The sequence below is a fragment of the Panthera tigris genome, chromosome F3 (genome assembly GCF_018350195.1).
Source record: "Panthera tigris isolate Pti1 chromosome F3, P.tigris_Pti1_mat1.1, whole genome shotgun sequence".
Taxonomy (NCBI): domain Eukaryota; kingdom Metazoa; phylum Chordata; class Mammalia; order Carnivora; family Felidae; genus Panthera; species Panthera tigris.
In genome coordinates, this window is record NC_056678.1 from 24,946,641 (window position 1) to 24,966,555 (window position 19,915).

General features: G+C 43.2%; 1 protein-coding gene across 1 annotated transcript in view; it reads left to right on the forward strand.

Moving 5' to 3' along the window:
* NMNAT2 (nicotinamide nucleotide adenylyltransferase 2) overlaps positions 1-19,915 on the forward strand; it is a 169,928-nt gene that overhangs the window by 8,527 nt on the left and 141,486 nt on the right. Inside the window, exon 2 of the mRNA XM_042976027.1 lies at positions 18,206-18,351. Coding sequence (XP_042831961.1) covers positions 18,267-18,351 — 85 coding nt within the window. The 5' untranslated portion in view covers positions 18,206-18,266. The remainder of the gene's footprint in view (positions 1-18,205; positions 18,352-19,915) is intronic.

Below are 19,915 nucleotides of genomic sequence, written 5' to 3' on the forward strand. Positions count from 1 at the left end.
AATCAAGAGTCTGGAGCTGAAATGACTGAGCCACCCAGGCGTCCCAACATACTTCACTTGAATCCATATTATGGCCTGCATTTTTCCAGAGGCTGAGTAAGCAAAAGACCCATCATTTCTAATTATACAGTTTGATTACTTCAAAGAACATTTTGGGTGCCATTTAGATGAGGAAATGATCCCTTTACTATTTGTTAACATTTCCTCTACTGTGATGAAATTGTTGAGATCATGTTGGAGACCACCTCAATGCATGGAGAGTCTTGAGTTGGGGACCTAAAATGGCCCATGCTTTCCTTTGGTCAGGAAGTCTTCCTCGAAAAAGATGTCCCCTGGGATTAAGAGATCCTAGAAGTAGGAGAAACTTGGAAGATCAGCTGAGCCAGAACACTTTCAAAGCCTCGCAACGAAAGAGGAAAAGGAGGCTCCAAGCAGAGGTGGGCTGGTGTGGGAGGAAGCAGGGCGCAGGTGCTGGTGATCAGAGGCACTGAGTGCTGCCTTACCTACCCCATATATCACCAGGATTCCAACTCGTGGGGCTCTGGCTGGCAGTCACTTCTGGATAGGTTGTTGTGTTCAGCCTCTAGCTGGAAATGTCACTGGGCTTCAAAGTGGGCTGGCATAGCCTTCTGTCTTTGTCTAGGCTAGTTATCGTGTTTGAGAGTCAAAACACCCACACCTACTTGATTGTCCTGCAATTGAGAAAGGAAGGTGTGTACCCCCATCCACAGTCTCCTTTCAAAAGGGCAGCTTGGGGCCTTGCAGTAGGAGTGGACCCTGGACTCCGACAGCCCTGGTTCCAATCCTGGCTCTGCCACGTGTAGTGGCTGAATGAATGATCTAGGGAAAATTATTTGACTCCTCTGACCCTTTTCTCATTTGGAAAATTGTAATAACAATCCTTGCCAACACGCAGGCTTTTAATAAAAAGTCAGAACACATGACTTTTAAGCTCACCTGACAATTTCCTTTCCTCCCTTCACTTAAAAATACAATTCTTTCAATAGTATGGAGAGTGAGAAGGGCTCCCATTCAGAGGGACAGCAGGAGAAAAATTTGTAGCCTATGCAGGCCAATGGATGTGTGCACAAGGGCAGTTCAAGAAGACAACATTAATCACAAGCAACTATAAAGGTGACTCATATAATGCACCCTCCCCACCTTTACAAAATGAAATCTCAGACCTTCCAGAGCTTGGGACCTCTCAGCGCATCTTTCCGGCTTCACTTCAAATATCTACATGGCCATCTGTCAGCATCAAAACTGAGAGTGAATTGGAGGGGAGGAGCCAAGATGGCGGAACAGCATGGACGCCTTTAGTGTGCCTCGCGACCATGAAATACAGCCAGACCAACACTAAACCATCCTGCACACCTAGAAAACTGAGGATTAACACAACAACCTGCACAACCTGAACCACAGAATTCAGCAGGTACGCGGCGCAGAGCAGTGAACTGGGGGAGGGAAAAGCCGAGCAGGGCAGGGAGCTGCTTTTGTGTGTGGAGAGGACGGAGACGGGCGGGGGCGGGGAATACGGGAAAAGCACCCCGGCCAAAAGCAGCTGGAGAGAAAGTGGCAAAGGGGAAACAGCCACAGGGAGTGAACTAAAAAGGGAGAAAAGAGAAAGGAGAGGGTTTACATTCCATTAAGACAGTAAACAGGGGGAGCGCAGAGTCTGAAACTCCGCAGCTCCATACCTGGCGGTGCTCTGGTGAGAAGAACGAATCCCCAGCAGCAGAGTGGAGTCCGGGGTTCTTCCGGCCACAAGGGGAGAGGCGGTTCCCCTGCTGGCAGGACACCTGGCTGTGTGGGTCCCCCAAAGGCAAGGCCCCAGTGGACCTGGGAGAACAACCACATTCGCTGGTGCTGGAACAACATCGTTAAGGGTGAAGCCTGGTGCCAGATGTGTGTTGTGATTTGCCATAATCCCTGAAACGCTGCTGCTATACTATCTCACAAACTTTTTCTGGGGCGGGCTGGCACCCGGTCACAGTCTCTGGCCATTGACAGCAGCATGGTCCCACAAACATTCCTGGGTGCGGCTGGCACCCAGCCATTGCTTGGTGAGAACCTCCTGCGGAAGGGCAGAACAGGTCAAAGCTGCAGTCCCTCAGAAGTAAGGGGACGGGAAAAACAGCCACATCTGAGACAAGACTGGGGAGGGTGGTGCTGCCTGGCACTTGATCACGGACTGTGTAGGAGCTGGGGGTGGATGGAAGCCGAAGACAAAGACGGGTGAGCGATTGCTGATCAGGGAGAACAGAATTCTCATACTAGAGACTGGCTAGCGGGGCGACGCCATTTTCATCACTACTGCGCATGCGGATACGCACCTACAAGCGCCATCTAGTGGAAAACGGAGTCATTACACTAAGCCCCACCCAACTGGGCCAACCTCACTCATCAAGAACACAAGTCTCACCACCTGCTTAGTTTATGGGCTCGAAAGCTCTTCATAGTTTGACTTCTAGGGGAAAATGAAGTAATTTCAATCGTATTTCAGTCTGTTCAATGGTCCATCTATTCAATTTTCTTTCTTTCTTTCTTTCTCTTTTTCTTTTTTTCTCTTTTTTGTTTCCTTTTCTTGAATACAGAAAGAGAAAAATTCATTTTTATTTTCCATTTTTATTGAAAATATTTTTATTTTTTCTACTATATTTTTTACTTTTGTGTAAATTTTTTCAAATTCTATTTTACTTCCAGCATTTCATTTTAGTCTACTTCAGTGTATTCATTTTTTCAAATTTTCAAACAATTTCCTTTTTTTTTCCTTTCTCCTTTTCTCTCTAATCTATCAAGCCCCTTTCAACGCCCAGACCAAAACACACCTAGGATCTAGCATCATTTATTCAATTTTGTGTGTGTGTGGTTTTTTTTTCAAATTTTTTTTTACCTCATTAACTCCGTTTCTCCCTTCAAAAGACAAAACAAAGGAATTCACCCCAAAAGAAAGAGCAGGAAGAACCGACAGCCAGGGACTTAACCAACACAGATACAAGCAAGATGTCTGAACCAGAATTTAGAATCATGATAATAAGAATACTAGCTGGAGTCGAAAATAGATTAGAATCCCTTTCTGCGAAGATAAAAGAAGTAAAAGCTAGTCAATATGAAATAAAAATTGCTATAACTGAGCTGCAATCTTGAATGGAGGCTACGGTGGCATGGATGGATGATGCAGAACAGAGAATCAGTGATACAGATGACAAACTTATGGACAGTAATGAAACAGAAAAAAAGGAGGAAATTAAGGCAAAAGAACACGATTTAAGAATTACAGAAATCAGTGACTTATTAAAAAGGAACAACATCAGAATCATAGGGGTCCCAGATGAGGAAGGGAGAGAAATAGAGGTAGAAGGGTTATTTGAGCAAATCATAGCAGAAAACTTTCCTAACCTGGGGAAAGACACAGACATCAAAATTCAGGAAGCACAGAGGACTCCCATTAGATTCAACAAAAATTGACCATCAACAAGGCATATCATACTCAAATTCACAAAATACTCAGGCAAGGAGAGAATCATAAAAGCAGCAAGGGAAAAAAAGTCCTTAACCTACAAGGGAAGACAGATCATGTTTGCAGCAGACCTATCTACAGAAACTTGGCAGGCCAGAAAGGAGTGGCAGGATATGTTCAATGTGCTGAATCAGAAATATATGCAGCCAAGAATTCTTTATCCAGCCAGGCTGTCATTCAAGATAAAAGGAGAGATAAAAAGTTTCCCAGACAAAAATTAAAGGAGTTTGTGACCACTAAACCAGCCCTGCAAGAAATTAAAAAAAAAAAAAAAAGTTTTTTTTAATGTTTATTTATTATTGAGAGACAGAGAGAGAGCATGAGCAGGGGAGGGGCAGAGAGAGAGGGAGACACAGAATCCAAAGCAGGTTCCAGGCTCCGAGCTGTCAGCACAGAGCCGGACGTGGGGCTCGAACTCACAAACCGCGAGATCATGACCTGAGCCAAAGTTGGACGCTTAAGCAGCCCTGTAAGAAATTTTAAGGGGGCTCTCTGAGGGGAGAAAAGAAAAAAAACAAATAAATAAAGACCAAAAGCAACAAAGACGAGAAAGGACAAGAGAACACCACCAGAAACCCCAACTCTACAAACAACATAGTGGCAATAAATTCATATCTTTCAGTACTCACTCTAAACGTCAATGGACTAACTGCTCCAATCAAAAGACATAGGGTAACAGAATGGATAAGAAAACAAGATCCATCTATATGCTGTTTACAAGAGACCCACTTTAGACCTAAAGACACCTTCAGATTGAAAATAAGGGGATGGAGAACCATCTATGATCTTAATGGTCAACAAAAGAAAGCCAGAGTAGCCATACTTATATAAGACAATCTAGACTTTAAATAAAGACTGTATCAAGAGATGAAGAAGGGCATTATATCATAATCAAGGGGTCTATCCACCAAGAAGACCTAACAATTGTAAACATTTATGAGCCAAATGTGAAGGCACCCAAATATATAAATCAATTAGTCACAAACATAAAGAAACTCATTGATAGTAATACCATAATAGTAGGGAACTTCAATGGACAGATCATCTAATCAAAAAATCCACAAGGAAACAATGGCTTTGAATGACATACTGGACCAGATGGACTTAACAGATATATTCAGAACATTTCATCCTAATACACATTCTTCTCCAGTGCACATGAAACGCTCTCCAGAATAGACCACATACTGGGACACAAATCAGCCCTCAACAAGTACAAAAAGATCAAGATCATACCGTGCATATTTTCAGACCACAATGCTATGAAACTCGAAATCAACCCCAAGAAAAAATGTGGAAAGGTAACAAATACTTGGAGATTAAGAACATCCTAGTTAAGAATGAATGGGCAAAAAAAAAAAAAAAAAAAAAAAGAATGGGCTAACCAAGAAGTTAAAGAGGAAATTAAAAAGTTCATGGAAGCCAATGAAAATGATAACACCACAACCCAAAACCTCTGGGATGCAGGAAAGGTGGTCATAAGAGGAAAGATATAGCAATCCAGGCCTTCCTAAAGAAGGAAGAAAGAGCTCAGATGCACAACCTAAAAATCCTCAAGGAGAGAGCAGGCAAAAACCTCTTTGATCTTGGCCACAGCAACTTCTTATTCAACCCGTCTCCAGAGGTAAGGGAAACAAAAGCACAAATGAACTATTGGGACCTCATCAAAATAACATCTTCTGCACAGCAAAGGAAACAATCAGCCAAACTAAAAGGCAACCGATGGAATGGGAGAAGATATTTGCAAATACATATCAGATAAAGGGTTAGTATCCAAAATCTATAAAGAACTTATTAAACTCAACACCCAAAACACAAACAATCCAGTGAAGAAATGGGCAAAAGCCATGAATAGACACTTCTCCAGAGAAGACATCCAGATGGCCAACTGACACATAACAAAATGTTCAACATCACTCTTCATCAGGGAAATACAAACCAAAACCACAATGAGATACCACCTCACACCTGTCAGAAGGCTAACATGAACAACTCAGGCAATGACAGATGTTGGCCAGGATGTGGAGAGAGAGGATCTCTTTTGCATTGTTGGTGGGAATGCAAGCTGGTGCAGCCACTCTGGAAAACAGTATGGAGGTACCTCAAAAAATTAAAAATAGAACTACCCTACGACCCAGCAATTGCACTACTAGGTATTTATCCAAGGGATACAGGTGTGCTGTTTCGAAGGGACACATGCACTCCAATGTTTATAGCAGCACTATCCACAATAGCCAAATATGGAAAGAGCCCAAATGTCCATCGATGGATGAATGGATAAAGAAGATGTGGTATATATATATATATATATATATATATATATATATATATATACCACAGATGTGGTATATATATATATATATATATATATATATATATATATACACAATAGAGTATTACTTGGCAATCAAAAAGAATGAAATCTTGGCATTTGCAACTACGTGGATGAAACTAGAGGGTATTATGCTAAGCAAAATTAGTCAGAAAAAGACAAATATCATATGATTTTACTCATGAGGACTTTAAGACACAGAAGAACAAATGAATGTAAGGGAAGGGAAGCAAAAATAGTATAAAAACAGGGAGAGGACAAAACAAAAGAGACTTTTAAATATCAAAAAGAAACAGAGTTACTGGAGGGGTTGTGGGAGGGGGGATGGGCTAAATGAGTAAAGGGCATTAAGGAATCTATTCCTGAAATCATTGTTGCACTATATGCTAACTAATTTGGATGCAAATTTAAAAAAAAATTAAAAAAAAAAAACTGAGGGTGAGTTGGATGTGTTCATTAACTTGGTTGTGGTAATCATTTTACAATGTATACAAATATCAAATCATGCTGTACACCTTAAATATACAGTTTTATTTGTTAATTATATCTCAATAAAGCTGAGGGGGGGAGACAGAGTGTATTTTTTATGGACTTCCAATGTTCTTTTTTTTAAATGTTTTTATTTTTGAGAGAGAGAGACAGAGTGGGGGAGGGGCAGAAAGAGAGGGAGACACAGAATCTGAAGCTGGCTCCAGGCTCTGAGCTGTCAGCAAGATCTCGATGTGGGGCTTGAACTCACAGACTGTGAGATCATGACCTGAGCCGAAGTCTGTCGTCCAACCGACTGAGCCACCCAGGTGTCCCCAGACTTGCAATGTTCTATAGTGTCCTCTGTGCTTTTCTCTCTAGAGTGCATCTACTGAAATTTAAGAAATTTCCACACACACATATCGGAGTAGCTCTCACTTCCCATACTCTCCTCTCCTTCCCTGAGTCCCCTTTATTTTTCAATGTATATTTATTTTTGAGAAAGAGAAAGACTGCATGGAGGAGGAAGAGGGGCAGAGAGAGAGGGAGAGAATCCCAAGCAGGCTCTGCACTATCAGACCAAAGCCCGACATAGGGCTCCATCCCACGAACAGTGAGATCATGACCTGGGCTGAGATCAAGAGTCAGATGCTTGACAGACTGAGCCACCTAGGTACCCCCTTTGAGTCCCCTTTAGATCCTCCTCTCTGACAGACAATTGCAAGTGAGGTGAGATCCTCCCTTCCTTTCATTTTCTCTTTTCCCAGGGCAGCCGGAGGCCCTGCTAACCCTAAAGAGACTATTGCTTGCATTTACTGAGACAGGGGCTAGTCTAGGGCAAATGCCACTAGACCTGGCCAAAGTGGGGGAAGCTCTATAGTCCCCCTAAGACAGTGTTTCCTCTTCCCCACAATTCCAAAGTCAGGGCCAGACACATCCATGTTTATCAGGTGCTAGTCATCCCAGGGACAGAGAACTATCTTCCTTTCACCAGATAATAAAGTGTCCTCCAGGCAGAAGAAATAAATCACGGAGCCAGCTCATTTTGGTTCCTCTGGATGACAGCTTATTCATCCTTCCCTCTCTCCTGCCATTTCTGAACAGCTATTTGAGAATCACACTGCCCCGGTGGAGATAGCTCTCTCTATCTCCCAAGCAAGACCCCTTGCTTATCTGCACCTTAAAGTAGGATTGACCCATGTGATAGTAAGTGTTACAGCAGAGGTGGACACAAACGTCAGGGGCCCTCTGTGTCCCAGTCACCATAAGTCACGACAGGAGCACTCAAAGGGTGTTCTGTCTTAAATGTTACCTTTAGAACCAAAACTTAGTCTCTCACTTCACCCCAGTGCCTTTTTCCATGATGAGTCATAACAACTCAGCCAGACTTTTAAATGCAAGAATAACTTTACTACAATATGGGAGCATCAAGCCAAGACTATCCACAGAATGCCAGATTTACCCAGTATAGAGACTGAATCCACTCTGCTCCTCAGTCCCACTGCCAGGCTGCACACACTCCACCGCTCAGAAGACTGGCTGAGAAAGAAGAAAGAGGCACCCTCTAATCTCGAGAAAGGCAAGAATTTTTATGACTAGGCTCTATAGCCTTTGTGTTCAGATTTAAAAATAGCGTGTCTATTCTCCTCGATGGCCTGAAATCCTCAAATCCCCCTCATTCTTTTTTTAAAGTTTTTTTAATTAAAACAATTTTTTTAATGTTTATTTATTTTTGAGAGGGAGAGAGACAGAGTGTGAGTGGGGGAGGGGTAGAGGGAGAGGGAGCAGACTCCAGGCTCTGAGCTGTCAGCATGGAGCTCGATGCGGGGCTCAAACTCTCAGACTGTGAGGTCATGACCTGAGCCGAAGTCAGACACCCAACTGACTGAGCCACCAGGTGCCCCCTAAGTTTATTTATTTATTTTGAGAGAGAGAGAGTGTGTGAGTGAGTTGGGGAGGGGCAGAGAGAGAGAGAAAGAGAGAGAGAGAGAGCAAGAGAATTCCAAGCAGGCTCTGTGTTGTTTGCATAGAGCCTGACACAGGGCTTAAACCCATAAACCATGAGATCATGACCTGAGCCCAAATCAGATGTTTAACCAACTGAGCCACCCAGGTGCCCCAAATCTCCCTCATTCTTAAGCTAAACTAATTTCTGTAGCCAGCAGCCTGGAGGTTCTGATCTGGACACTTACTGGTTACGACCTTGAGGAAGGCACTTAAACTTCCTGAACCTTGTTTTCTTTCCTCATATGAAAAATTCAGAAAAGGGCCTGCAAATGCTTAGCTCACAGAATCATTCCAGGATCCAATAGAATAACATATGTGTGTACGCTAAATGGTTCCACACATGTAAGTAATTTTTGGGTCAAGTTCTTAATAATAAAAAATGTATTAATCACAACTGTGCTCATTCCCTTGTAGAACCCTGGGGTCCCCTGTGCATCTTTCTCTTTTCCCAGTCATTACTCATCATTCTGCTTGATGCATCCTTCCCACATTCTCCCTTCCCCTGCTCATGAAACACGCATGCACAAAACCTATAATTCTTTCACCCATTATTCTAACTCCTGTCAATCAGTTTCTTTTTCATTGCGTATTTACATTTCCCAAATAACTTCATTTACATATAATTTTCTCTTGCCCGCGCAAAAAGAGGGTACAGCTAGATACAGCATTTAAGGGGGTGTGTCAGATTTCAACTCAGGAAACAGAAACAATTGTAGGTATTTTAAGCAGAAAGGGATTAAAAACAAGGAATTAAGGGCTTATGAAATTCACTGGAAGAGCTAAACAAAAGGAAGTTAGGGGCCCCCACTGGGGTCTAGATTGTAAGGGCACATCACAACAGCTGTAGTCCAGAGGTCAGCTGCCAAACCACCTCTCCACGCCCACGACTTCAGTGACTAAGATCTGGGGACTACTGGAATACGGGTTCCGGCTTCGGATGTCAACAATGTTGCTTAGCAGCAAGAGCAGTAGCAAGATGGCCTTAGCCTCACTTCTGCCTTCCAAACCTCAGACAAGGGCATTGCCCTGGTAGATTTAATTAGTATCCAGAAATCTAGCTGCAAAGGAGCCTGAGAAATGTCATTTCTGGCTTTCTAGGGCCAAAAAGTTCAGGAGTGTACATATAGGGCTTTGGGCATGGATGCCTACTTCCATCTGACGATAATCTGCTCAAAGGAGTGACTTTACACTTTAGGGAGTACACAACACTGTGATGACCTAAAAGAGAGCCTGTGGAAAGAGGGAAAGCAAAAGTGCACAGATCGTGTAGTTGCAGGCATTACCATCACCTGTTGGGATTTATTTGGGCCAGTCTATTTCTTAAAAACATGTAACTCAGAATAGGAATAAAAAAATCTCAGCCTACCCCCTACAAGAAATTGGAGTTCTAAATATTAACAAGACGTTCCTGGCTTCAATCAGATTGTTGAACTTGATATCTATAATATATATTTTCTTCTTATAGCAATGTTGGGGGCATAATTTTGCCAAGTTTGTCTACTGTGCTCTATAACAATCCTGCCCAGCCAAGTAGTGTGGATAGAGTTGGCCTCCTTCCTGTTTTCCTTCCCTTTCCAAGCCCAGTATGGGTAAATGACCCACGTTTGGCCAATTAGAATACTTCTCTTTTTAATCACAGTAATTGATCAGGGATGGGCACAAGACGAATGCAGGATAATGAGAGTCTTCCTTAAGAGTTTACTGGCATTCCTGGGAAGGATGTGCCCTCTTTCAAGGTGATTATGATCTGTAAGACAATGTCTTGATGGGGTGCCTGGGTGGCTCAATTGGTTAAATGTCCAACTCTTGGTTTGGGCTCAGGTCATGATCTCACAGTTTCGTGAGTTTGAGCCCCACAAATTCTCTCTCTCCCGCACTCTCTACCCCTCACTCAGTCTGTCTCTGTCTCTCTAAACATAATTAAATAAACTTAAAAAAAAACACAATGTAATTTGAGGCTGCCAGCAGCTACCTTGCTTTGATGGGGAGAGCGCCCATCTGAAAATAAAGCAATCACAAAAGAAAGTAGATTGAGAGATGGTAAGAGACAGAAATGGGGTCTTGATGATATTGAACTACTGAATACAGCTTTGCCTAAAGCTAGATCTACCCTTTAGGTTTTTGTTATATCTATGATATATTGTGATGTTTTGGTATCTTTAAACAACAACAAAAACAACAACTCTTCTCTTTCTGGGGAGAGGCTGTCTGTCCCAGAGGTAGTCAATTCTTAGAGATAGGAAAGGGCCCAACAAAGAGTATATGCAAACTACTTTGCAAACTTTGATATGCAAACTACTCCAGAACCAGACCTTCTCTGCCTGGCTCATGAACTCCAGGAGGCAAGATTCTCTGTCTTTATCATCGTAGGGCCAGGCACCAGGCAACTAGGTACCACCCTTGCAGCCCAAAGCCCTCCCAAATTATTCAAATTAGCCTATCCTGAACTGCTTACTCTGCTCTGCTTTGCCTTTTCTATGGAAGTAAATGTCCATGGCCTAAGCTTTCACCTCATTCCTCTCTTCCACCTCCTGACTATCCTGGTGTTTTTCCCTGTGGCCCTTGCATGACAAGTCTCTGTCTCTTGTCTCTAGAACCTGTGAGAATATTAAACTTTGTTTTCCTGGGCCTCTCCTGTGTCTCCTCTTATTTATTTATTAACACTTTTTTTTTTTAACATTTGTTTATTTTTGAGAGAGAGACAGAGACAGAGTGCAAGCAGGGAAAGGGGCAGAGAGAGAGGGAGACACATAATCTGAAGCAGGCTCCAGGCTCTGACCTGTCAGCACAGAGCCCAATGCAGGGCTCGAACTTGCGGACCACAAGATCATGACCTGAGTCAAAGTCGGATGCTCAACAGACTAAGCCACCCAGGCAGCCCCTGTGTCTCCTCTAATACCCTACTTGGCTGACCATCTCATAAACAACTGTAAAGTAATTTCCTACTCACATAGATCAATAAAATCTCTTTGTCTTAAGCTAGTTTAAATAGGGTTTCTGTTATGGATTTCTGAAATAGTCCTGAGAAAAGCAAGCAATTTATAAAATCTAAAAACGTACCAGACCAACCTTGAGCCTCCTCAACCTCACCAACAAAAGGAATACAGGTGGTGAAGATTCAAACTAACAGGTCCAAGTGGTACAAATTTTTCTTATGTCTCTATTCTTCTGAAATCAGTTTAATTAGTGCTGGCAAGTTGTGAGAATAGCTCAGCTGTGCCACTGTTGTTTTCTAGATCTCATAGGTTTGGGGGATCATGGGATTGAAATTCTAGGTTAGATTTGACTTAACCAAATTTTGAGGTAGTGACATCATGGGAAAGCATATTTTGTAGTTTAAGTTGCCTATCTTTTATTTAGCACTCCCTTGAGCCAAATGTTTTCCATTTGGGCGGCATAAAGGAGAGGCAGAGATATTCTCAGATGTCATTTCAGGGAATACTAGACTTTGTAATTATACTTCTAAGTCTGCTACAACTGATTTTTTCTATCTCCCACTTCTGCTCTTGGGAAAACTTTAAAAGTTGTGAGATCCTCAGTCTCAGGATGAAAATAGTGATTTATACTCTCCTCTCCCTGCCATCTGAAAGAAGCCATGGTGAATAAATTAGCAAATATCTGAGCTAGCTGAGGAAATTTATCTTTAATGGTATACAATGCTTATTGGTTATAAAAACCTGTGTACTTTTTCCCTTTTGCCTGTGGCACCAGCAGAATGGCCATGTTTATAATTGACAACCAGACTTTAAATTTGGGAAAATTTGGGGCACCTGGGTGGCTCAGTAGGTTAAGCATCTGACTTCGGCTCTGATCTCGCGCTCCGTGAGTTCAAGCCCCACATCAGGCTCTGTACTGACAGCTTGGAGCCTGGAACCTACTTCAGATTCTGTGTCTCCTCTCTCTGCCCCTCCCCTGTTTGCACTCTGTCTCTGTCTCTCTCTCAAAAATGAATAAACGTTAAAAATTTTTTTTTTTAATTTTGGAAACATTTTTCATTTGTGAAATATGATTTGAATGATTAGAGAAATTATAAGTCTGAGTGAGGTTTTGGGGATTTAGAGCTAGAGGAAGGAGAATTTTGATCTAGGGGCATTTTTCACCTCACAGATGTAAAAATGCTTGTGGAGAAGATGGGGAGGGTAATGACAGCCATTTTAGCTGTATCCCTGAAGACATTTATCTTGAAGAAAAGTGGAGAAAACAAAGGAGAGAGAATTATACAAACGCAGAGGAATGTAGAGCATCCCAAAGAGTCATGGTTCTCTCAGAACAATACTTTTACAGGGAAAATATAAGATATTCACTCTCTGACTTTATGTCAAGAACTAAAGAATTCACATCTAGGAGTGCCTGGGTGGCTCAGTAGGTTGAGCGTCTGACTCTTGATTTTGGCTCAGGTCATGATCTCACAGTTTCATGGGTTCAAGCCCCATGTCGGGCTTTATGCTGGCAGCACGGAGCCTGCTTGGGATTCTCCCTCTCTCCCTGACCTTCCCTTGCTCACACTCTCTCTTTCTCAAAAATAAATAATAAATTAAAAACTTAAAAAAAAAAAGCAGAAGTCACATCTATGTGTGTGCCTTTTTGCTCTTCCTATAAAGGATGACCCCTAATACTACCTTGGAACCATTCATAAACATGGAATGTGATGTAAACGGATGATTAGTCTGGACTAGGTGAATAGGGAGAGAAGGGAGCATGCGTACCCACTTTGCTAAACTTTACATGTGTACATTTCAAATCAGACCCAATACACACTTATGCCTACCCATCAGAGCAGATATTTTCAGCAAGGAGAGTTCTTGATTGGAATGTCTATCTTGACCTATTTGGAAACTGAACTGGCTAGAGCAGATTGCAAGATTTAGGTTGTAGGAGAGTGACTCTGGTTCCTTTTCAGCCTAAAACAATTACCCAGCTGTTGGAAAGTTGAAATATTGGACCAAATTATATTACCTAAGTTAAAATAGGCACTCCTGAGAATAGATCACTATATATATTAAGGTACATGTATTATGCAAGAGTTGACATTCCCATTTCTATATCTTATAAACCAGCCTTGGAATCTTCCCTGAAAATAAATTCATTGTTAGTATGTTTCTGGCGATTTGTTTTTATTGGTTAATATATACACTATTGGCACATTTCCAAAGCTATTACCCTCTGTGATCAGTACTTTCAGAAACCTCCTTGACAAAGCCATCCATAGAAACAACTAAACACTGAAAAACGATAGGTATTTTGTATGGAACAACTATAGAGTATGACCTAAAGATGACAGTATGCTTTTTAAAAAGTCAGTAAGTCACACATGGTGTTATTTGATCCATATTGCACCCCTGTAAAGTACACATGGCATGTTTTATAGTATTTCCAGTTGACAAAATAAAGTCAGCAATAAATGACTCGCCCAAAGCCAAACAATTAACAAATGGCAGAACCAGGATTTGCTCTGCATGTTTTAATTTATTTTTTATTTTTAAATTTTTACTTATTTATTTATTTTTAAGTAGACTCCATGCCCAACCTGGGGCTCGAACTCACTACCCTGAGATCAAGGGTCTCATGCTGTACTGATGGAGCCACCTAGGTACCCCTACCCATGTTTTTGTATTCCAATTCCAGAGGCTTCTTTGGGGATGCAGAAGTTAGATATAAGCATAAGGAAAATGACAAGAGACAATTAGAATCACAACCAATTAGGGGCACCTGGGTGGCTCAGTTGGTTAAGCGACCAACTTCAGCTCAGGTCATGATCTTGCAGTTTGTGAATTTAAGCCTAGCATCAGGCTCTGTGCTGACAGCTCAGAGCCTGGAGCCTACTTCAGATTCAGTGTCTCCCCCTCTCTGTACCCCTCCCCTGCTCATGCTCTGTGTCTCTCTCTCAATAATAAATGTTAAAAAAAATCATAACCAATTAATCTAATCGATAGCATTTAAACTATTACTTAAGACATAACCTACAAAATTGAAAACATTTATTGCATTGTATTGACACACTCCTGTTTCATTGTTACTCTCTGGGCACTGGGCTGGTGAAAAGATTTTTTTATCTTAATTCATCAGTAAATATTTACTGACCACTATTATGTGTGGAGATTCTGAGTTGGATATGTTTTCTTTCTTTTTACTAAAATTAAACTGTAGGGGCACCTGGGTAGCTCGGTTGATTAAGCATCTGACTCTTGGTTTGGGTTCAGGTTCTGATCTTACAGTTCATGAGTTCAAGGCCCACATTGGGCTCCATGCTGACACTGCAGAGCCTGCCTGGGATTCTCTCTCCCTCTCTCTGTGCCCCTCCCCTGCTCATGCTCTCTCTCTCTTCCAAAAATAAATAAATGAACTTAAAAAAAAAAGCATGAAATTAAAAAAAATAAAATTAATAAAATCAACTTGTAGCATTGAGTGTCTAGTCATTCCACCAGGCTAACACAGAATTTTGTTGTCTACTTTTTCTTTTCTCCTGGATAAAGAAGGGAAAACCTAAAGACGTGGTAGAGCACTTCTCAATCTGTTCTTCAAATCTCTGCTAAGAAGTCCCACTCTCTCATTTATTAAATAGGTATCACTTACTGATCATCTACTATATGCTACATAGTCTACATCCATTACCAGGAATCCTCAAATCTTGGTGGCTTGGTATCGTTATTCTCATTTTTAGGAATGTGGTTAGTATAGGGTAGCAGTGAAACACGATGAGATAGTAGCATTGGATCAAGAGCAGGGCCTTCAATCAAAAACTACTAGAGTTGGAATCTGGCTGCATACATACTCGTTGTCTGAACTTGGAAGAGTTGTTTCATTTCTCTGTTCTCCCTTATGCTCATCTTTAAAATGGGGTAAATTACATGAACTTATTAGACTTATATGAACTCACAATCAGAGTTACTTTGAGTGTCAAATGAATTAACATCTGCAACCAGCTTATGGTGCCTGGGCTTCTTAGTGATACTCAAGGGATATTAGCTACTATTAATTTGGTGTGCCCCAGGGCTGAAGCTGATGGACTCCTTTCTCATTTAGATATCTGTTACTCCCTAGATGACCTCATTTAATCCTATGGTTTTAAATATTAAGCTATACCGATGACTCCAGAATTTGTATCTCCTGCCAAGCTGATACTTTTCCAGTGTAAGTTAGCTCATGTCACTTCCCCACTCAAAACCCTCCAGTGACTTCCTATCTCTGAAAAAATCAAAGCCCTAACCATAGCTATGAGGCCCTATCTATATGTCTGTTCTATTTTTCTGATCTGTCTCCTACCACTTTTCACTTTCTTTCTTTTCTTAAGCAATACAGGCATGCTTGCTGAACAATCCCAACCATTCCTGCTCCTTCAGGGTCTTTGTATTTGCTATTCTGCTGGGTATATTCTTCCCCAAATGACATATTCCTTCACTTGCTTCACATCCCTGCTCAAATACCATCTTAATAGAGATGCCATCCCTGACCACCTCATAGAAAGGAGGATTTTCCTTTCCTTTTCTTCTTACCCTGCTTTATTCTTCATTGTATCTATTGCCATTATATTTATTCATTTTTTTTTTAATGGTGTGTTTTCCCCTCTAGAATGTGAGCTCTATTAAAGTAGGGACTTTGTTTTGTTCACAGTCCCTAAAACAAGTGCCTGGCACAGGGCAGACACTCCATAAATATTTATAGCTTAACTATAATTATGCTAATTGCCCAGCTAGTGTCAGAGTTTCATACCCAAGTCAGCTTCCCTTCAATATCTCTTGTTCTTTCTACTCCACTAATCTGCATCCCATGCCAGGAAAGATACTAGCCCCATTATAAATGTACATCAACTTGTAGGACTTTTGTATCTGAACTAGAAATTTTGTGCACATTAGGGTTGATTTGCAATTCAGCATAATTTAGCAAATATTTACTGCACAAATATTTATGTGATCTTGGATAAGAAACAACGATCAACCAGTAATATAGGGTAGCAATTTATTCAAGAAATCTAGAAGCCTAGGAAAGGTAAATATTTGTACTTGTGGAACTCTAAATTCAGAATTATTATGGACACCTAAAATTAATACAATGTAGTATGTCAATTATACCTCAACTTTTTAAAAGGCCATTAAAAAATAAGAATTATTAGGTCTATCTATTGTATCACAATGGAACACTTAGTTATCCCCCAAAGTTTCTTTCCCCACTTTCTCAGTCTCAGCCCACTCCTTTGCTTACCCCAAACTTCTAGACATTTTCTTAGATTTCTCTTTTCCTCATCCCACACATCCAATCCATATGCAAGGACCATAAACTATCAACAAAACTTGTTGTTGTGAGACCATCTGCTTCTCACCAACTTCACCTTTATAAATCCTAGTCCAAGGACAACTCTACTTAGCCGAGGCCACCAGCAGAATTTCCTAAATGCTGGCCTTGCCATCCTACTTTTCAACTGCCAGCCAGAGTGATCGTATAAAAATGTAAATTACTCATCACTCCTCTGCTTAAAGTTTCAGTGGTTTCCTTTTCTCATTCCTAAGTTATTCCACTTAGAAAAGCATCCCAACCCTATCCTAGCCCCGAAGTCCCATTCGATTCTGTCCTGATCAACAGTCCAATCTTGTCTCCTAGCATTTTCCCCTTATTCATGAACTCTAGTCACACTGGCCTTCTTTCACATCTATGAGCACAAAAAGACCTTTCTTTGTCCCAAAATATATGTACTAACAGGTACTTGTCCTTTAGGCTGCAGTTTAAATTTCACCTGCCCAGGGAGGCCTTTCCTGACTCCTGGATTTGAAGTGGTCCCCACTCTTCCATTCACCCTTTGTTTTGTCAGAGTGAATGGCATTCACTTATTGTGCATTGCACAATTGGCATTTAATATTTTCCTCCTGGGGTGCCTGGGTGGCTCAGGCAGTTAAGCACACGACTTCGGTTCAGGTCATGATGTTGTTGTTCAGAGTTCGAGCCCTGTGTCAGGCTCTGTGCTGACAGCTCAGAACCTGGAGCCTGTTTCAGATTCCCTCTCTCTCTCTCTCTCTCTCTCTCTCTCTCTGCCCCTCCCCCACTCATGCTGTCTCTCTCTCAAAAACAAATAAACATGAAAAAAAAATTTTCCTCTTCTGTGTGTTGTCTATCTCCCTCCAGTAGGGTTACAGCGCCCCAAACATAGTGAGCACTCAAGAAACACTTGTTGGATGGGTAAATCTTTGTCTCAACTTTGGTGACTTATGTAAGATCACAGTAGTTTTCTAATACAACTTTAGTCACTCTGCCCCATCCATGTTTTCAGCATTGCTTCAACACCCCCCCCCCCAAAAAAAGTCCATCATTCTAGGGGAAGGATTCAGGATTTCAGATTGAGTTCAACAGTTCAAAATCATCAGATAAGGGGAAAAAGAAAGACAGAAATCAGTATTCCTGACATGAACAATTGTCATTTCTCACTTAAAAATTTGAGGAAGAAAAAAAATCCCCAATTCTTAAGATCAAACACTTTTGGAGTTGGAAATGTTAGAGAAAGTAGATGTGGACAGAAAAAAATGTTAGCGTGTGGGAGGAAAAGTCGGAAGGAGGTAAGAGAAAGAATACTCACCATGCTGTGAGTATTCATGGTTCTGGGCGTGGGTACCACGTCTTACCTGCAGAAACACTAGGGAAGAGCGTGATGGAGGGAGGTGGGTGGGGGCGAGGAAAGGGAGGGGCGGGAGACCAGGACCAGAGACCTGGAAAAGGACAACACAAAAAGAAAAGAGAAGGACGGAGCAGAGCAATACAAAAGCAGCTTCGGATCTGGCCGGAGCTGCAAGCGTTAAGGGGAGGCGGGGAGTGACGCGGTTTGCGTCTGGAGCGGCTCCTTGGAGTCCACAGCATCCACCGCCGGAGCCTCGCCTTCCTTTCTCCCTCTGCAGACATATCGAGACACAAAAAAAGAGGCGACCCCTGGACCAGCGCGAGGGACCCACCCGCAAGATGACGGAGACCACCAAGACCCACGTTATCTTGCTTGCCTGCGGCAGCTTCAATCCCATCACCAAAGGGCACATTCAGATGTTCGGTGAGTCCTCCCGCCCACCCCCGGAGGCTGCTTCCGCCTCTCTCCTTCCCCGGCACCTGTATTTTCCAGGGCGACCCAACAGTAAGGCGTGTGCCCCTCGGCGGGATGCGCCGGCTGATTCCTCTGGTGGGAGGTCAGCCCCTCTATTTCGGGCTCCTGGGAAGGGACGTAGACTGCGCTTCCCAGGCGTCACTTGCTCGGGCCAGACCCGGCACGCTGGGGGCCAAAGGGTGGGGGAGGGGAGGGGCCCGAGGTGACTGGGTTTAGACCCGGTGGGAGATCGAGGTTCCAGAACTGGGGTGCGGTGGTGTGGTAGTTTGGTCACTTGGCGGGTGAGGATCGGGGTGGGGGCAGAGATTGGGACGCGGAGAAGGAAGGAGGGGGTTGGAGATAACGTGCTGTTTGTTTAGGATGGATGGAAATCTCGCAGGAGTTAAATGATGTACATGCCTTGGAGACACAAACACACTGACACACAACACACCATTAGCAGGGCTGGGGCTTCAGGGAGATTAATTTAGGGTTTGGCTAATGGTTCAGGGCGGCCCAGGGGCGAATGTTTGAGGGTTGTGGACCGTATATTGCCCGCGCGAGGTGGATGGCTGAGTGAAAGGGGTGGGGGCTCGCCAGCCAGGGCTTGGCTGCCGGGACCCACTGCCTAGGAAGGGGAGGGGGCGGGGCGGCCGCTGCGGGCAGCCCTTTTCGAGGCAGCGGGTGTTGATGGATCCGGGCCCAAGTTGGCTGAGGCTCTGCCCAGGGCGGCGATGGCACCCGGAAGGCTTGCGGCGTGCGAGTGTGTGTATGAGTGTGAGTGTGTGTGCGCGCGCGAGTTGGGGCGGGGGGAGCGCGCATCGTTGCGCGTTTGTTTCTTGGAGGTTTTGGGGCGTGGAGAGAAAGGGAGCGAGCAGGGGCTCCTGGCTGCTGCTTTGGGATTCAGCAGGGGCAAGGGAAATGTGGTCAGTGCCTGTTGGAGATCTCGGGCTACTGGTGGACGCGGCTTCGCTGCTGCTCGGGTAGGACCCAACGGCGCGGGGGCGTGCGCATTTAGACCCTGAGGGAGGGACGCGGAGGTCACTTTAAAAGCAGGCATAGAGTAGAGGTTAGAAGTTGGAGGTGCTTTTTCTCTGGCACTGAAGTAAACGAGAAGAGGAGAGAGAGTGGGCTGGAGATGGATGAGAGACGTGGGGGGGAGGCCCGAGCCAGCCTGCCAGCAAGGCGCTATCCAGAGGCGGCAGTGCTGAAGCGCAGGGCGAGCGGGAGCTGGCTTCGGGCACACGTGTTTACGCGAGTCGGATGATTGCGCGAGCCCTCGTCGGGCTGTTTAATGAAAGTCACATCATATTGGTAAAGAATGGGCGAGGTGGCTTTGATTAAAAATACTCTGCTCTTAAACCTAAAAGGTGCGTTGAACTGGGCCCAATTATTTAAAACCTCATGAAAAGAATATAGAAAGACTATGAGCTGAGGGGAGACCAGGTATGCACATTGATGGGATCCAAGGAGGGAGACTGGGAGATAGCCATCCCTTCCTCACCATCCCTTCAGCTTTTAAAAGTGTTTTATT